Consider the following 18,310-nt stretch of genomic DNA (forward strand, 5'->3'; position numbering starts at 1 on the left):
TAAAGTCTATTTTATCAGAGGTGAAAATTGCATCTCCGACTTTTTATTTATTTGTTTATTTTTACTCTCTGTTTGGTTGGTAAATCTTCCTCCATCCCTTTGTTTTGAGTCTTTGTGTATCGTTGCATGTGAGATGGATCGGATGCAGCATACTGATGGGTTTTGGCTTTTTGTCTAATTTGAATATATACGATTTTAATACTGCCATTTGATGCTAGCTGGTTGTTTTGCCCATTAGTTGGTGTAAATTTTTCTTTGTGTTGATGCTCTTTGCTTTTTTATATATTTTTGGAAAGGCTGATATTGGTTGTTCCTTTATATGTATAGTGCTTCTTTCAGAAGCTCTTGTAAAGCAGGCCTGGTGGTGGTGAAATCTCTAAGTACTTGCTTGTTCGCAAAAGATTTAATTTTTCCTTCGCTTGTAAAGCTTAGTTTGGCTGGATAGGAAATTCTGGGTTGAAAGTTCTCTTCTTTAAGGATGTTAAATATTGGTCCCCGCTCTTTTCTGGCTTGTAGGGTTTCTGCTGAGAGATCTGCTGTAAGTCTGATAGGTTTCCCTTTGTGGGTAACCTGACCTTTCTCTCTGGCTGCCCTTAGTATTTTCTTCTTCATTTCAACCCTAATGAATCTGACGATTATGTGCCTTGGGGTTGGTCTTCTTGAGGAATATCTTTGTGGTGTTCTCTGTATTACCTGGAGTTGAATATTGTCCTGCCTTACTAGGTTGGGAAAGTTTTCCTGAATGATATCCTGAAGAGTATTTTCCAACTTGGATTCATTCTCTTCGTCACATTCAGGTACACCTATCAAATGTAAATTAGGTCTTTTCACATAGTCCCATATTTCCTGGAGACTTTGCTCATTCCTTTTTATCCTTTTTTCTGCAATCTTGTCTTCTCATTTCATTTCACTGAGCTGGTACTCAACCTCTGATATCCTTTCTTCTGCTTGATCAATTTGACTGTTAAAACTTGTGCATACTTCGTGAAGTTCTTGTGTTGTGTTTTTCAGCTCCATCAATTCACTTATATTCCTCTCTAAACTGTCCATTCTCGTTAGCATTTTGTCAAACCTTTTTTCAAGGTTCTTAGTTTCTTTGCATTGGGTTAGAACAAGTTCTTTTAATTCACAGAAGTTTCTTATCACCCACCTTTTGAAACCTGCTTCTGATAATGGAACACACTCATTCTCCATTAAGCCTTGTTCCGTTGCTGATGAGGAACTGCGATCCTCTGTAGAGGGAGAGGCATTCTGATTTTGAGTATTCTCTGCCTTTTTAGGCTGGTTTCTTCCCTTCATTATATATTTATCCCTCTGTAGTCTTTGTAATTACCGACTTTCTAACTAGGTCTCTGAGCGGACGTCCAACTTGTTGATTCCCAGGGCTGAAATCTGAGCAATCCACTGTACCGGCCAAAACAGCGGTGTTAAGATTGATGGTGCTTTTCTGTCCAGGAATCTCCAGACTCTGCACCAAGAACTGCCACGCTGAGGCGCCAACAAAACCGCCGCGCCGGCCACAAGAGTCGCCGTGGCGACCCGTGGGGCTCCTTCGCTGGGAATCTCTTGGTCCATGAGCAACAAAAATTCGTCTGAAAGTGTGGTGTCCTCTCATTCTCTGTGCTTTCACTGGGAAATATGATCCCGAGCTGCTAGTGATCAGCCATCTTGGATCTCTCTCCTCTTTTTCTTAAAAAATTATAATTCACAGAGTTATGCTACTATCACCTCTATCTGATTTTAGAACATGTCATCACCCCAAAAGGAAACTCCATACTCATTAGGTCCCATAAGCAGTCACTCCTATTTCTTCCTCCCCATAGTGCCTGGTAACCATGAGTTTATTTTGTCACTATAGATTTCTCTATTCTGGACATTTCATATAAATGACATATGCTATCTGGCCTTTTTTTGTGTGACTGGCTTCTTTTACTTTGCATTATGATTTTAAATTTTTTATCTTAATTTTTGCAGACACTAGGTCCCACTATGATGTACAGGCTGGTCTTGAACTCCTGGGCTCAAGTGATCCTCCCACCTTGCCTTCCAAAGTATTGGTCACTGCACCCAGCCTAGCATCATGTTTTTAACGTTTGTCTATTCTGTTGCACATATGACTTAATTTCATTTTGCTACTGAATAAAATTTCATCATATAGATGTGCCACATTTTATTTCTCCATGTTATTAATTGATGGAAATTTGTTTTTTTTCTCACTTTTGGCTATTATGAACAAGGCTGCTATGAACATTTGTATTGAAGTTTCTGTGTGAATACATGCTTTCAATAATCTTGGACATCTATCTAGAAGCAGAATTACTTGGTAATATGGTAGGTCTATATTTTACATCTTGAGCAAACGCCAGACTATTTTCCAAAGTGGCTGTACCACCTTACAATCCTACCAGCAACATGTGAAAGTTCTAATTTCTGCATATTCCATACAATACTTATTCCTATATAATCTGTCTCTTTGATCATAGCCATCCTAGGGAGTGTGAAGTGCTATCTCATTGTGGCTTTGATTTGCATTTCCCTAATAACTAATGGTGTTCAGTATCTTTTCATGTGTCTTCTTTGCGGAAAGGTGTATTCAAATCCTTTGCCCATTTTAAAGGGTTATTTGTCTTTTTATTTGTAAGAGTATGTTATATATTTTGGGTACAATCACATAGAGGGATCTTAAATGCATTTTGCTGAGTGAATGAAGCCAGACCCAAAAGGCTGCATATTGTATTATTTCATTTAGATAACATTCTGTAAAAGGAAAAACTATAGAAGACAGAAGACAGATCAGTGGTTGTCTGGAATTGTGATAAAGAGAAAGGCTAACTACAAAGGGACAACACAAACAAATTATTTGGGTAATGAAATTGTTCTGTATGGGATTGTTGTATTAGATACATTACTCATTTCTAAAAACTCACAGAACTGTATGCCACAAAAAGTGACCTCTACTGTATTCAAGTTAAAAAAATATATAAACCAGGATTTCAAGGGAACCCAAGTTGGAATGCAAACTATAACAAATAAATGTGTTTATTATTGCAAGATACAATCACACTAAAGGCAATAAAGAAGAAAGAAGCTGACTTAAACAACTTGGGAAGTGTTTTGACTAGATATTGTAAGCTAAAGGGGAAAAAATATTGTGCAAATAATGCTCTTTTCAAGGTGGAAAATTTTCTTCCCATTGTGTCTGAAGCTTTACTTACTTTTCTTTTCCACATCTTTTTAGTTCTTGATTTCATCTTTAAAAAACAAAAAAATAAAAAAACTAAAATTGCCCAGGTGTGGTGGCTCATGCCTCTAATCCCAGCAATTCGGGAGGCTGAGGTGGGGATCATCTGAGGTCAGGATTTTGAGACCAGCCTGACCAACATGGTGAAACCCTGTCTCAACCAAGAAAAATACAAAAAATTAGCCAGGCGTGGTGGTGGGTGCCTGTAATCCCAGCTACTCGGGAGGCTGAAGGAGGAGAATCTTTCAGACCCAGGAGGCAGAAATTGCAGTGAGACGAGACTGTGTCACTGCATTCCAGCCTGGGCAACAAGAGTGAAACTCCATCTCAAAAAACAAACAAAACAACAACAACAAAATACCCTAAAATTGTTTAAAAAACTAAAATCATATCCCTTTTTGTTAACCATTTCAAGCACTGGCTTAGCTGAGTTGGTTTCAAAGAGCCAGCCCTGTACACCTGGAGCCTGGTTTCCCAACTTTCTTCACATCATAGCACATCTGGAAAATGGCATAGTTATGTGGTGCAGTTATGCAAATGGACAAGGTGGATTGGACAAGTTTACCCCAGCCTCAACTAGCTCCCTAAGGGTTTGAGTGGATCAGTATCTTAGTACAACTACAACCTATTCCTGCACTATTTCCCCTAACACTTGGGAAACACTCTGAATGCCCCTTCTAACCACAGTATTCAACTGCATGATTTGGCCAACTGAAGACAGGGATGCAGCCTGTGCCACTGCAAAAAAAATGAATTTGACTATTGTTTTTTTCTGTCTGCAGAGCTGACTAATTTAATCAGGGAATAATTCCTGATTTTGGTCTCATTAGCATCAATTAATAACCAACTGGCCAAGAGTTTTTGAAATAATTTCTATCAACCTTACCTTTTCTTTCATGGTTTCCACCTTGTATTTGAGCTGGGGCACTACACTGTTGGGTGGCAAACCTTTTTCCAGTAGAGACACAAATTTAGCATATTTAGAAACTTGACCATTGAGAACTTCTGGATCCAGGCAATCAAATTTGGACTATGAAAAATTTAAAACAAAGCAAAACAAGTTAAAACATAAAATCAAAGTCAAGTTTGAAATACTAAAAAAATTTAAAAAAGTTAATCCAAATCTACACTATATTTTTGGAAATGGCTTTACCTATTAAATTGCTAAAAATATTATATATCCAGCATCACCTGTTTATTTCTTTCATGTTCTTGTCTCCCACATCATCAAATATAGTATTGCAGTCTCTGCAATTTATTTCTGAGGATTAATATTCATAAAGTCCTCGAAGGAGACAAGTAGCTAATTTTTTGCTCTTGCTAACCAGAAATTTCTCACCTAGTAGTCTTCTATTATTTGATTATGCACCTGTTTAACATAAATATTTTAAAGATGTACCACAATATACTTATAGATCTATAATTATTTTTCTCATTATGTAAACATATATGTATACACATATATTGACATGATAGATAGCCATACATGTACACTGATGGCAGCAGAAAATTTGTAAACCTTCATTTTTCTTTTTTCGTAAATTCATTTTCCTTCTGCTCCCTAATGGATTTTCTTGTGTATTTCCTAGGGTGAATGCATCCTACATTGGAAGTCACTGCTCTAATCCACAGTGGTAATCAGAAAATTCTCTAAGCTGCTTCTTCTTAAGAATATTTTTTTACTGCTGAGATAAGTGACAAATGAGTTAAAGGAGAGCACTTAAAACTGATGTTACAGCATGCGTTTGTTTTTGTTTGTTTGTTTTCTATTTTCTCCACCAAAAGGTAAGTTCTATGTTTGAACTTTGTTCTTCTTATTCTCCACTGGCACTCCCAGCAACTAGAACATTATCTGAAACATATTTTACCATGTTACTGTTTTTTAACCAATCCATGTGGCTTCTAATTATAGGCATCAGCATAGGTAGGATGAATAAGAAGTGTAAAACAATATTTGTAAAGTTGATAGTATTTCTAACATGTCCATACCACACATGAAAATATAGGTGGCCATCTATTTTGCCTCGTAGAGAGTTGACCCTTGTTAAGATTGAATATAGGGTAGATCCTAGAAACAAAACTCTATGATGGCTGTTGATATTTGGCTAATTTAAAAAGTTTACTACTGAGCTCTCAAAGGAAGATCCTAGATTTTATCACTCTATTCCATTACAGTGAACAAAATGGCTTCCTTTTTTAAAGGACAACAAAAACAGAAACCTAAAGTGTGTAGATCACAAATAAAATGCTACAATCCTTAAGAACACTGGAGCGTATGATGACAACACTGTTTGGAAGCCACAAAGTGATTAAATGTCACACAGCATGTTCCGTTGATACTTCCACTATGTAGCCTTCTAACATGAAGGACCTGAGAAGCCTGGCTTACAAGAATACTTTCTGCTCTGTAGCATACAGTGACATAAGGACCTTTATGATTTTCACTGGAAAGTTTATAAATATTCTCAGAAAATGATACCATTGCATATTTACTGACATTAAGAAAAGCACCAGATTGTTAAAAGTTATAATTCAAATTATAAGAATTTAAGATTAATTCATATAAAAATAATTTAAGAACTGAAGGCTTTTTTTTCCCCTACCTTTAACCATTCTTGTTGGAGTTCATCCCATTCAGAGAAAGAATCCCAGAGCAATTGTTTGAGCTCCAGTTCAGCACTAACTTCTTCCAAAGCTTCAAACTTGGACACTTCTACCTATAAAAATGTAGTAAACAAAATGTGCAATTTAGTTTTCAGATATAATGATCATATGCTAGTCTCCTATTAGTAATTCTTGGTACAGTGATTACTTGGCAGAATGTAAGGCTTAAATGGGTTAAGAAAAGGAGCACTAGAAACAAACGAAAAAAAAAAACTCCATAAAACCCCACATGTTACAATTTCCATTAGAGTAACAAAATATAACTCCTGGTATTTCCTTAGGACTTAAATATTTTCCAAAGACATAAATATTATAAGAGTAACATAGGCATTCTTCTTTGAGTTGGATTATACATGCACATTTGTGCTAGACCTTCTAGGGAAAGCAGATGAGTCTTTAGAGGCACCGATTTCTGTTAGGTTTCTGTACTTAAATGGCATAAGAGGAAATGACTGTGCGGTAGCCGGTGGGGAAGACGGTGAAGTTTAAGATGGAGAGGACAGTGTGGTTTCTTACTTTTTTCTAACCATGGATTGTATACGAACCTTATGGAGAAGAAGGATGCAAGAAAATCTGAAGAAGGTGTTTTCATGAGAAGTGTTTTAAGACTGCCTTGGCTCAACGGTGGGGAAACCTTCAGGGAGTTGGTTGCACAGAAATTTTTGGGCTTTGACATTAGGAATTTAGTCTTATTTTCCATTAAGAATTGCAAATGATTTCCTGTAACCTAGATCAGTTAGGCTTTCACTCCTATTCTCCAAATAATTGAGAGCCACAGAAGGCAGGCTAGATCAGAGGCAATCAGGAAGGAATCAGTCATGGAAGATGGAAGGAGAAAGACACACTTCTATTTCAGGTTCTGTGTTTTCTAAAAATTTATTTTTTAACTAATTTTTTCTTCTGGTGGTAAAAACTACATTACATGAGATCTATTCTTTTAACAAATTTTTAAGTGTAAAGTACAGTAATGATAATGATAACAATGTTAACAAAGTTATTTAACGTACTTTTTCTAGTACTTTTTCACCTTGTATAACTGAAACTTTATACACATAGAACAGCTCCTCATTTCCCCTTCCTCCCAGCCTCTGGAAACCACCATTCTACTTCTGCTTATATGAGTTTGACTACTTTAGATATCTCATATAAATGAGATCATGCAGCCTTTGTAGCTGGCTTATTTCACTAAGCATAATGTCCTCCAGGTTCATCTATGCTGTGGCATAACAGGATTTTCTCCTTTTGTGAGATGGAGTAAAATTCTATTTTATGTAGATACCACATTATCTTTATCCATTCATCTGCTGATGGACATGTAGGTTGTTTCCATATCTTGGCTATTGAGAACAATGCTTCAATGAACATGGGAGTGAAAATATATCTTCAAGAGCCTGATTCAATTATTTGGGATATATGTCCATAAATGGGATCATTGGGTCATATGGTAGTTCTATTTTTAATTTTTGAGTAACCACCATGCTCTTTTCCATAGTGTTTGTACCATTTTACATTCTTATCTACAGTGTAAAGGATTCAATTTCTTCACATCCTTGCCAACATTTGTCATTCATTTTATTTTTATAATGGTCATTCTAACAGATGTGAGGTGATACCTTCTTGTGGTTTGATTTTAATTTCCCTGATGATTATTGATGTTGAGTGTCTTTTCACATGATGTTGGCCATTTGTATGTCTTCTCTAGAGAAATATTCATTCACGTCCTTTGTCCATTAAAAAATTTGGGTTATTTGCTTTTTTGGCTGAGTTATAGGAGTTCCTTATATATAAGGAGTTTGGATGATAACCTCTTATCAAGTATATAATTTGCAAATATTTTCTCACATTCTGTATTTGCCTGTTTACTCTGTTGATTGTTCCCTTTGCTTTGCAGAAGTTCTTTAGTTTGATGTAGTTCCATTTGACTATTTTTGTTTTTGTTGCATTGGTTTTTGGTGTCACATCCAAGAAATCACAGCCAAGGCCAATGTCATAAAATTCATGAAATTTCCCCTACAATTACTTCTAGGAATTTTATAGTTTTAGGTCTTTTGTTTAAATATTTAATACATTCATTTTGAGTTGATTTTTGTATACGGGTTCAGCTTCATTCTTTTGCATGTGACTATCCAGTTCCTTAACACTATTTGTTGAAAAGACTATCCTTTCCCTGTTGTGTATTTTTGGCACCTTTGCCAAAGATGAGTTGACTATATTTGTTGATTTATTTTCGGGCTTTCCATTCTGTTTCATTGGTCTATATGTCTGAATGTATGCTGGTACCATACTATTTTAATTACTATAGCTTTGTAATATGTTTTTAGATCAAGAAATGTGAGCCCTCCAGCTTTTTTCTTGTTTCTCAAGATTGTTTTGGGTACTTGAGATCTTCTGTGTTCCCTATAAATTTTAGGATTTGTTTTTAATATTTCTGTAAAAAATGTCACTGGGAATTTGATAGGGATTGCATTGAATGTATAGGTCACTTTGGGTAGTATAGGTATTTTAACAATATTGTCTTCTAATCAATGAACATGGGATATCTCTCCATTTATTTGTGTATTCTTTCATCATAGGTTTTTAGTTTTCAGTGTGTGAGTCTTTTACCTCCTAGGTTAAATTTATTTCTACTTTATTATTATTATTTTTGATGCTGTTATAAATGGCATGCTATTTTTTGATGCTATTATAAATTGTTTCCTTTATCTTTTGGATTGTTTGTTGTTAATATATAGAAATGCAACTAATTTATGTAGGTTGATTTTGTATTCTACAACTTTGCTGAGTTTATTTATTAGTTTTAATTTTTTTCCCCCTAGAATCTTAGGGTTTTCTACATATAAGACATCTAGAAAATGCTGGATCCTGTCACTACTCCAAGACAGGTGATACAGAAGTGTGTCCCTTGAGCAGTCCCCTGATAATGTACAACATTGGACAGCCACTTCAAATCTTTCCTTGTCCAGGTAGAAGCTGAGATTTGGGAGTTCTTGCTTGTTTACTCTGTACTTAGTCAGGGGTCGGGGGAGGGGTGTTAATGGCTAGTGAGTACAAACTGGTCCAAACTATTGCTTTTGTTCTCAGTGGCTTCCAACCTGGGGTCCTTTCCTGTCCATAACCAAATTCAGGAAAGAGAGAAACCAATCTCTCAGGCAGACCCCTAAAATGTCAGCATGCCATATATTCCATCCAGTTTGTTTTTCTCTCCCTCCCCAGGAAGAAGCTAAGAACTTCCTCCTAATTGTGTAGCACTGTGTTGGAGGCAGGAATTATAGTGAAAGGGTGTTAGAAATTATTCTACTGGCTTCAATAAACTGCTTATATACTTACCCATGGTGCAAGAGACTTTCAACTTGTCTTTATATTTCTCACAAAAGAAATTGGTTCAAGGGTCGTTGAGTCAGTACGTCCAAGGGAAAAAGGAAGGGCGGGGGCTTCATACTCTGCCATCTTGGTAACAGGACCAATGTTATTCTTTCTGACTCAAGGAGTGCTCACATGTGTGTTGTAGCATTTTTTTTTTTTTTTTGGAGATAGAGTCTTACACTGTCACTTGGGCTGGAGTGCAGTGACGCAATCTCAGCTCACTGCAACCTCTGCCTGTCAGGTACAAGCGATTCTCCGATTCTCCTGCCTCAGCCCCCCTTGAGTAGGTGGAATTACAGGCACCTGCCATCATGCCCAGCTAATTTTTTGTATTTTTAGTAGAGATGGGGTTTCACCATATCGGCCAGGCTGGTCTCAAACTCCTGACCTCGTGATTTGCCCCCCTCGGCCTCCCAAAGTGCTGAGATTACAGGTGTGAGCCACCGCACCTGGATGAGTTGTAGCTTTTTATCAAGTAGTATTTCCTCCATATCTTGTTCCTTACTACATACCTTCCTGTCTTGTCTGGGAATAACAACTTTGATGCTGTTCTGCCTCAAGTATCACCAGCCTTATTGCCTGGTATCAAGTTCATTATTTTCAGATTTCTCTACCAATCCCTGGACCCTGAGTACAGAGCATGCCAGATCACTTTCTGATCATCCATCTGGGGCTCTGGAAGAGACAGGTGCATTCCCCTATGGGGTTCAAGCATGTTCCTCCAAGACTTTTGGGGAGACCAATGGCATCTTCCTTTTGCTAGGGAGCCCCTAGTTTTGACACAGAATATTTTCTTTTCTATTCTCTTTTCTTGTTGATCTAAAAGCTATTCAAAACACCTGCATCTGTTGCCCCTTTCTCTTCATGTTTTTTGAAATACCTCTTTTAGTCTTTCAAATAAACCTTTTTTTTTTTTTCGGAGACAGGGTCTCACTCTGTCACCCAGGCTGGAGTGCAGTGGTGCGATCTTAGCTCACAGCAACCTCCACTTCCTGGGATCAAGTGATCTTCCCACTTTAGCCCCCCAAGTAGCTGGGACTACAGGTGTGTGCCACCATGCCTGGCTAATTTTTATATTTTTAGTAGAGATGGGGTTTCACTATGTTGGCCAGGCTGGTTTCCAACTCCTGAGCTTAAGTGATCCAACTGCTTCGATCTCTCAAAGTGCTGGGATTATAGGCATAAGCCACTGCTCCTGGTCCTCAAATATACCCTTTTACACCCATTTGTCCCTGGCTTAGCTGGGGATGTCATGTTTCTCAAATTGGCACATAAAACCAGGTTTAATGAGGTGATATTAATGGAATCATAAAATACATATGAATGTAAAAGAAGCCTGAATATTACTTAAGAAAGGATAGTGTGGTTTTAATTGACCACATTAAAAAATCCACCTATATTTTAACATAGAAAGTACAGTTCCTTGTCTGAAAGTTTTGTGTAATTCACAATTACTTTTAATAAGAAAAATATTTGGTATCTCATGTGTACTAGTCTTTAAACACTTCAAATGCAGGTAACATATCATATTTTATATCTGAGAGTATTTGTAGCACACTGACTAGCACATAGTTGTCCAAACATTGAATGTTTACAGTTACGTTATTGAAGTCCTTGTGTATATATGCCATTTCTATGCACACATTTCTAAGACAGATAGTGTAAAACTGTCATTACCTTAAAATTCTTCTGATAGGACTTATATTGAAATGCACGTTTTTGAAGGTCAGCCAGAACAGACTGCAGATTATTCAATATGAGCCTTATTTTGTCTTGGTCAGCAGAGATATCTAAAATCTGTGGATCCTGTAAATTTAAGACAGGTTTTGGTTAGTCATTCCTGCTTTTTGATAAAGACCAATTAAATTAAATGAATTAATAAACATTTTTAAGAGAGTCATTTAATTCTCTTTTCTTTTTGATTTTTAGAAATGATATTTAAAATTGTTGCTTTCCTGAATTTTAAAGCAATGCATATACATTATAAAAAGTACAGATTTGTATAAAAGTGCCATGGAGATAAAATTGTTTTAAAACATTATCTAATATATTCTCCTTATCTATTTTCATTTCCTACACTTCTTCAACCAGTGTGACTTCAGATAAGGAGAGGTGAATGCAACAGGGAAGAGAAGGAAGGGGATATGATATAAGGTAAATTTCCATTGTACAATAAAGGAATTGAAAGGCCTTTGTATTCTAAGGTGATAGAAGAGAGAAAATGAAAAATATAAATAGAAAGACATATGTTTTATGGCTGACCTGTTAGGATTTAAACCCCAGTGAATGGGAATGGAATAGTTCAAGAACAAAGCAGAAGCATGTAATTAGGTTTGGGATAATCTGAGAAAATGGAAGGAATCTGAGAACCATTACAGCTCACGGAGGCTAGTTATTCCATGTCTTAGTCCGCATGGCTGTGCATTCAAACTGGCAACATGCTCTAGATTAGAAAAAGTCAAGGGATGTGTCCAGGACGAAGGAGCTTATATTGGCATTCTGGTGTCTTGTGACTTGGTATGATATGCAGGGAATCCTGAAGTTTTCATGTGTCTTGATTCTGATAGTGGGGACTGCTGAGAGAACTAGTGGACCAGAAGATGTCTGAGGCCAGGATGAGAAAGCTACAGATTACTTGCGACTGTAGGCTATGATGGATTGCAGCATAGGGGCTACATGGTGCCTGAAGAACCAGGAAAGACCCTTAGTTATTAACAGCAACCTGGGACAAGCAGGTGCAGCCCAGCCGAACTGCACTGGAAGCTGCTATGGTCCAGAAGATAGCATAATGAACAAATGACCTGTCCCTCCCATCTATGCACCATGAAAAAATGCAAGCTTCCCTTATGGGGCAATAGGTAGGAGGGGATGGTGGCATAGGTGAAAAAATGCCCCATAGAAAGTTAAATTTTCAGTTGAATTAAAATCTATCCAAAAGAGACCCGGGTAGAATGGAACAGATGTTTCAAACTGAAATAAATTGAGTTATCATCAGTTGCCACATTTAGGTTTTCTCCCTAATTCCCCACAACAGCAGGAATGGGGGTCTTGACAGCAAGATGGTGTCATTTATGGAAATAATGAATTTACAGTTCTTTGCCCAAGAGAATTAATTTCAAACCTTCTATAGAAGAAGCACTAGTTAGAATGAGCCCATGCTTTCATTTTTGTGTATGTGCATCATGCTATTTAAAATGCATGATTTGCATGCACATATTAATTACAGCACTATCAACAATAGCAAAGACATGGAATCAACCTAAATGATCATGAATATAAGACTGGATAAAGAAAATGTGGTACATATACACCATGGAACACTATGAAGCCATAAAAAAAGAACAAGATTATGTCCTTTGCAGGAATATAGATGGAGCTGGAGGCCATTATTCATAGCAAACTAATGCAGGAACAGAAAACCAAGTATCTCATGTTCTCACTTGTAAGTGAAAGCTAAATGATGAGAACACATGGACACAAACAGAAACAGCAGACACTGGGACCTACCTGAGGGTGAAGAGTGGGAGGAGGGAGAAGATCAGAAAAAAATATCTATTGGGTACTAGACCTGGTACCTGGGTGACACAATAACCTATACAGCAAACCTCTGAGATATGAGTTTACCTATATAATAAAACTGCACATGTATCCCTGAACCCAAAATAAAAGTTTTTATAGAAATTTTAAAAAAAGCATGATTACACATCAAGCATTTGCTAGCACTTGTGCTTTCTCTAACTATCTATACATAGATATTCATATTAACAGTATGCGGTGTGTAGAATACAGTATATGGTATGCAGTTAATAGCAGACTATTAACCATTGAAAGTAGACTACTTAAGCTTGAATCCAGATTCCTCCATTTAATGTCTGTGTAACCCTTGGGAAGTTACTTAACCCTGTGCCTTAGTTTCCTTTTCTGTAAAATGTGAATAATAAAATCCTAAAGTATTTTGATAACTAAGTAAGTTAAAACATGAAAACATACATAAGAAGTTTCTAGGACTATTACTCATCATTGACCAAAATGGTAATAATCCCAATTTCTGTCACCCATGAAGCGAATAATTGTAAATACAATAAAATACTATACAGCAACAAACATGAATAAACTACATCCACAAATAGAAACATGGATGAATCTTAGGAACATAAAAAAATAAAGGGCACACTATATGGTTTTAAATAATAGAAGTTCAAAAACTGGAAATTTATAGTATTTCCACTCCAGATGGCCTGCCACTGCTATCACACCTGCTGCAGCAGGGAGGCATGGACAGGGCTACATGCTACATGGAGCCAGTGGGAGCTAGGGACAAGTGGGAGCCTCAACCCTTCCAAGTCGGGGTGGGAGCTGTAGCCACCCAAACTGCCACTGCAGACTCAGTCAGCCCTGTGCTTTTGAGGGTATGAGAAGGCCCTCCTGCCCTCACAGGCTTGGCTGTGTCTGCTACTGCTGCCTGGTCTCTCCCCACTCTGATCTTGGAAGGGAGAGAGGCCAGGCAGTGGGAACAGGCACTTCACTGATCTTCTCCAATTCTGGAGCAAAGTCAGGGCCCAGCCTGGATGCCATGAACCGCAGCAGGAGGTAGACAGATTCCTGAGTGGAAGGAGGTGGGTCCCCAGTGAGGCTCCACCTTCAGGCCCTTCCTAGCCTGAAAGCTAGGGCCCAGGCTGCCAGTCCCACAGACCAGTGTGGGAACTTGTGATGCCTTTTCCAGCCTGCCCGTGATCCCCCATGGGACAATCAGTGCATACTTCCTCTCCCTGAGGTACATAAAAGCCCTGGGCTCAGCCAGAGCTGAGCAGACAATGGGACAACCAGCTGCAGAGGGGAGTTACCCTCTCTGCTGAGAGTTTCAGAGACCTGTAGAGATGTCGGGGCTACCAGTTTCAGAGAGGAGCAACCCACTCTAGGGCCTCCTCTCTGCTAGGAGTTGGGCATACATTGGGACAATCAGCTGCAGAGAGGAGCTACCCTATCCATGCCTCCTCTCTGCTGAGAGCTGCAGAGACGATGGGACAACCTGCCTGCGGAGAGGAGCCACCCACTCCAGAGCCTCTTCTCTGCTGAGAACTGAACACTCAATGGGATAACTTGCCCACAGAGAGGAGCTACCCACTGCCAATCTCCTCTGAGCTGTTCTAGCACTGAATAAAGCTCCTCTTAATCTTGCTCACCCTCCACTTGTCTGCATACTTCATTCTTCCTAGATGCAGGACAAGAACTTGAGCAAAGGCGCCACCAGCCACAGAGGTTTCTGGCCAGAAAAATCATACCCCAAAGATCCCAAAACAAAAGGATTAACAATTAGGAGGGAACACTAGGGTATCATAATGCTTTAGTTGTTGACATGAGTAGTGGATACATAGATATGTTTACTTTTAGATAATTCATTGAATTGTACAGTAATAAGTTAGGTACACTTTTGTCTCTAATAAAATACAAAAGTACTTCAGTACAAAAGTAAAAACAATGTGAAGTCCTTAGAACACTGCTTGACAAATAGGAAGCACACAATGTGAGCTGTTTTACATTTCCACATTAATAGATGTAAAGGTATACTGTAATCTTTAATAGTCTGTACTGTATTCTTTTGAGTCAATGTACCATATATCTTTTCTATAGTAAAAGTGGTACAAGTTAACCAAATATTCTTCACTACCAGTTACCAGTTTTATACTCTGTCTCTTTCTAAAGGTGAATTTTCTAATATGCTTGCAAAGTTTATTTTTATTTTGTATTTAGCTTTTACTTTAGGTTCAGGGGTATATGTGCAGGTTTGTTATACAAGTAAATTTGTGTCATGGGGGTTTGTTGTATAAATTATTTAATCACTTAAGTATTAAGCGAACTTAAAAATGTGACAATAGCTGTAATATGTGCTAGCAAGTCATTAAAACACTCTGTAAAATAATAAATACAAGTAGGACTAGAATTTAATTGACTAAATTCAATATTATACATATGCTTTGTGATAGTCTGAAATATATTTCCTACTTAAAGAGAGATTTTGAAACATTAATTTTTAAGTAGCAGCTCAAAGACATTGTTAATTGGTTAGAACAAAACTACAAAAACTAAAGCTACATCCATTAAATGTGTTCTCTAAATGGTTTGAAGACTGGTCTTAATTATTCTCACCACAAAAAATGATGTATGTGAGGTGACAGACACATTAATTAGCTTAACAATATCACAATGTATACATGTATCAAAGCATCACATTATACACTGTAAATATATGTAATTTTTATTTGTTGATTATACTTTAATAAACAAATGTAATAGTCAAACTTTTCATGTTGTTATTTACAAAATCCTGATTTAGCTTACCTGTGCTTGCAGTTTTACTTCATTTACTTCGTTATTTAATTCTTCAAGATCACTACCCAAATGTACACAAAATTGCTTAATGCTTGATTCTCTATCACCCACTGCTTTATCAATGGCATTCCGAACAGCAACAATGGATGGCTTCATAGTTGCAAAAACAGCAAAGTCTTCAGGAGGTGTGGGCACCTGATATTGTTCAATAAGCTTGTACATTTGAATCACTGTATTCCCTTCATCTTCAAGGCTTTCAATCTAAATGGAAACATAGTTTGCTCATTAAATGTAGCAGAGTCCTATTATACTCTTAAAGTTTGTTCTAATACGAGACAGCCACTGTACCATATGAACACTGTATTAGTCTGTTCTCCTGTTGCTAAATAAAGACATACCCAAGAATGGGTAATTTATAAAAGAAAGGTTTAATGGACTCACAGTTCCACATGGCTGGGGAGGCCTCACAATCATGGCTGAAGGCAAGGGAGAAGCAAAGGCATGTCTTATATGGTGGCAGGCAAAAGAATTTGTGCAGGGGAACTCCCATTTATAAAACCATTAGATCTCATGAGACTTACTACCACAAGAACAGTATGGAGGAAACCATCCCCATGATTCAATTATCTCCACCTGGCCCCATCCTTGACACATGGGACTTCAATTCAAGGTGAAATTGGGGTGGGGATGCAGCCAAACCATATGAAACATCAAATGTGAATAGTCAGCACAGGAGGAGTGTATTTTAATATTATAGTCAAATTTGCTAAGGCCTGCTGGATGAGAAATATACTCATTGCTACAACACAGGTAATCAAGTTAGGAGGTAAACTGTTGAGAGCTGAGCTCTTATAAATGTTTCCTCTTTCTTTCTGTTTAGTTCTTTAGTTGTATTAAACAATGCTAATATTTAAAGTTTTCTGAGAAAACATGTGCTGTGAGGTTGTTCAGCTAAGGTATCTGAGCTTCCAGGCATGTGTGATGGGCAGTGATCATCTCAGAGCAGTTCCTGAGGAATTGACACGCTGTGGACTTGGCTGCACAGTTTCAGAACACATATCTAAGGTGAGATTCCCACTATCCTTTAATAAATTATTTTACTACAGCCCAATGATTACTAAACATCTACATTTTGGTTTCTCACTTTTAGTGGACAGTATTGTTTGTCTTTCCTAATTTTCTGGCAAGGGATCCCACAATTTTGGGAAAACTCCTTACCCCCAGCTCTGTCATATGGTTATAGAGGGAGCAGCCATGTTCACACTACTTGGTCCAACTTCCTGGCCACAAGCTGAACCAAGGAGCATCAAACCGTGATCTAAAGAACTTAGCTCAGTCTGGCCTTTCTCTCCAACATAGGAATAGTTAGGACTGAGGCCATTTGCTTTCATATGGAGACAGAACAGGTCATTAACATGAGAAGATAACTGCAGAGAGGCTTTTAGAGAAATAGTTCTCAATCTTTAGCCTTCATTGCAATGACCTTGGAAAGCTTGTTAAAACAGATTGCCGAGCCCCTCCCAAGTTTACTTTAAGTTCAGGGGTACATGTGCAGGTTTGTTATACAAGTAAATACAGAAGGTCTAGCAAGTCATAAAAATACTGTAGTCGCTTAGGGTGGGTCCCAAGAATGTACATTTCTAGCCCATCCTCAGGTGATGCTGCTGCTGCTGATTTGGAGTCCCCCTTTGAGAACCAGGTTCTAGAGAGGAGCAGAGATGAGAGAAGGAGAGAGGCATTTTCTTTAAAAGCCCTAGCTCTATCCATACTTTAGGATTCTGAAAGATATTTCTGCAAATTTAGAATAAATCTTCCCATTTTCTAAGCTATTTATGTGGGTTTTTGTGACTTTCAACCAAAGTTTCTAACACCTTGAACAAGTTACTTATAGAACTAAGTTTCTCTACATCACGATCTGTTCATCTTCCTGTATTTCCTCTATTTTGGGTAAATATATATCCAGGTTTCTCTGGAATGTCCTGGATTTACACTTATTGTTCTAGTATAATTATTAATAGCATCTCTTTGACTCTCAGAAAAATGTTCTGATCAGACAATGAATTATGTAGCCTACCTTCCTTATACTGGTATGAATTTGCTACCTACCTTTTCGCTGAAGAATGATACCTAAAAGTCACCTCATTCTCCTCTCACTGTTCCCTCATTCAGTTGTTCATTAAGTCCTTTCAATTCTACTTAATGACTTTATCATTAATTTCTTCTCTCCTATCCTTGAAAACACTGCTTTAGTTACACAGAGTTCATCAAATGTCAATCAAACATTCTTTCTCCAAAGCACATCTATCACTAAATCTTGTTTATGTCACGTTGCCTCCTGTCTTTCCACATGGCATTCCCTCTCCCTGGAATGCCCACCTGAATGTTTCATGTATTTTATGACAGCTTAAATACCCCATTCTCCACACAGCCTTCTGTAACTCATAGGCAACATTAACTACAAACCTCCCAGTGCTAAAACAGTATCTTATACCTATGCTCATTGTATCAGAATTATCTGCTTGCATTTAAGACTCAGCTCCTTGAAAGAAGGTTTATTCATTGTTGTAATTTTTGCACCTGCTAAGTGGTGCTCACTAAACTTGCTGACTGAATTAATGAAGTTCCAGAAAAAGTTTTTGTGTGTGCAGAGCATCTCCCTCAAGGAAGCTGCTTTCCAAACACATCACTCAGCAAACACAGACAACCTCCTGG

The 18,310-nt window shown here is 37.7% G+C and overlaps 1 protein-coding gene across 1 annotated transcript in view; it reads right to left on the reverse strand.

Annotated features, from left to right (window-relative positions):
* LOC110569221 (dynein axonemal heavy chain 6-like) overlaps nt 1-18,310 on the reverse strand; it is a 208,451-nt gene that overhangs the window by 185,657 nt on the left and 4,484 nt on the right. The window contains exons 3-6 of the mRNA XM_064371611.1: nt 15,608-15,859; nt 10,946-11,074; nt 5,845-5,958; nt 4,128-4,271 (exon numbers count right to left, since the gene is read on the reverse strand). Coding sequence (XP_064227681.1) covers nt 4,128-4,271; nt 5,845-5,958; nt 10,946-11,074; nt 15,608-15,859 — 639 coding nt within the window. The remainder of the gene's footprint in view (nt 1-4,127; nt 4,272-5,844; nt 5,959-10,945; nt 11,075-15,607; nt 15,860-18,310) is intronic.

Source organism: Aotus nancymaae, unplaced genomic scaffold (genome assembly GCF_030222135.1).
Source record: "Aotus nancymaae isolate 86718 unplaced genomic scaffold, 86718_ANA_hifiasm-v0.15.2.pri h1tg000141l, whole genome shotgun sequence".
Taxonomy (NCBI): domain Eukaryota; kingdom Metazoa; phylum Chordata; class Mammalia; order Primates; family Aotidae; genus Aotus; species Aotus nancymaae.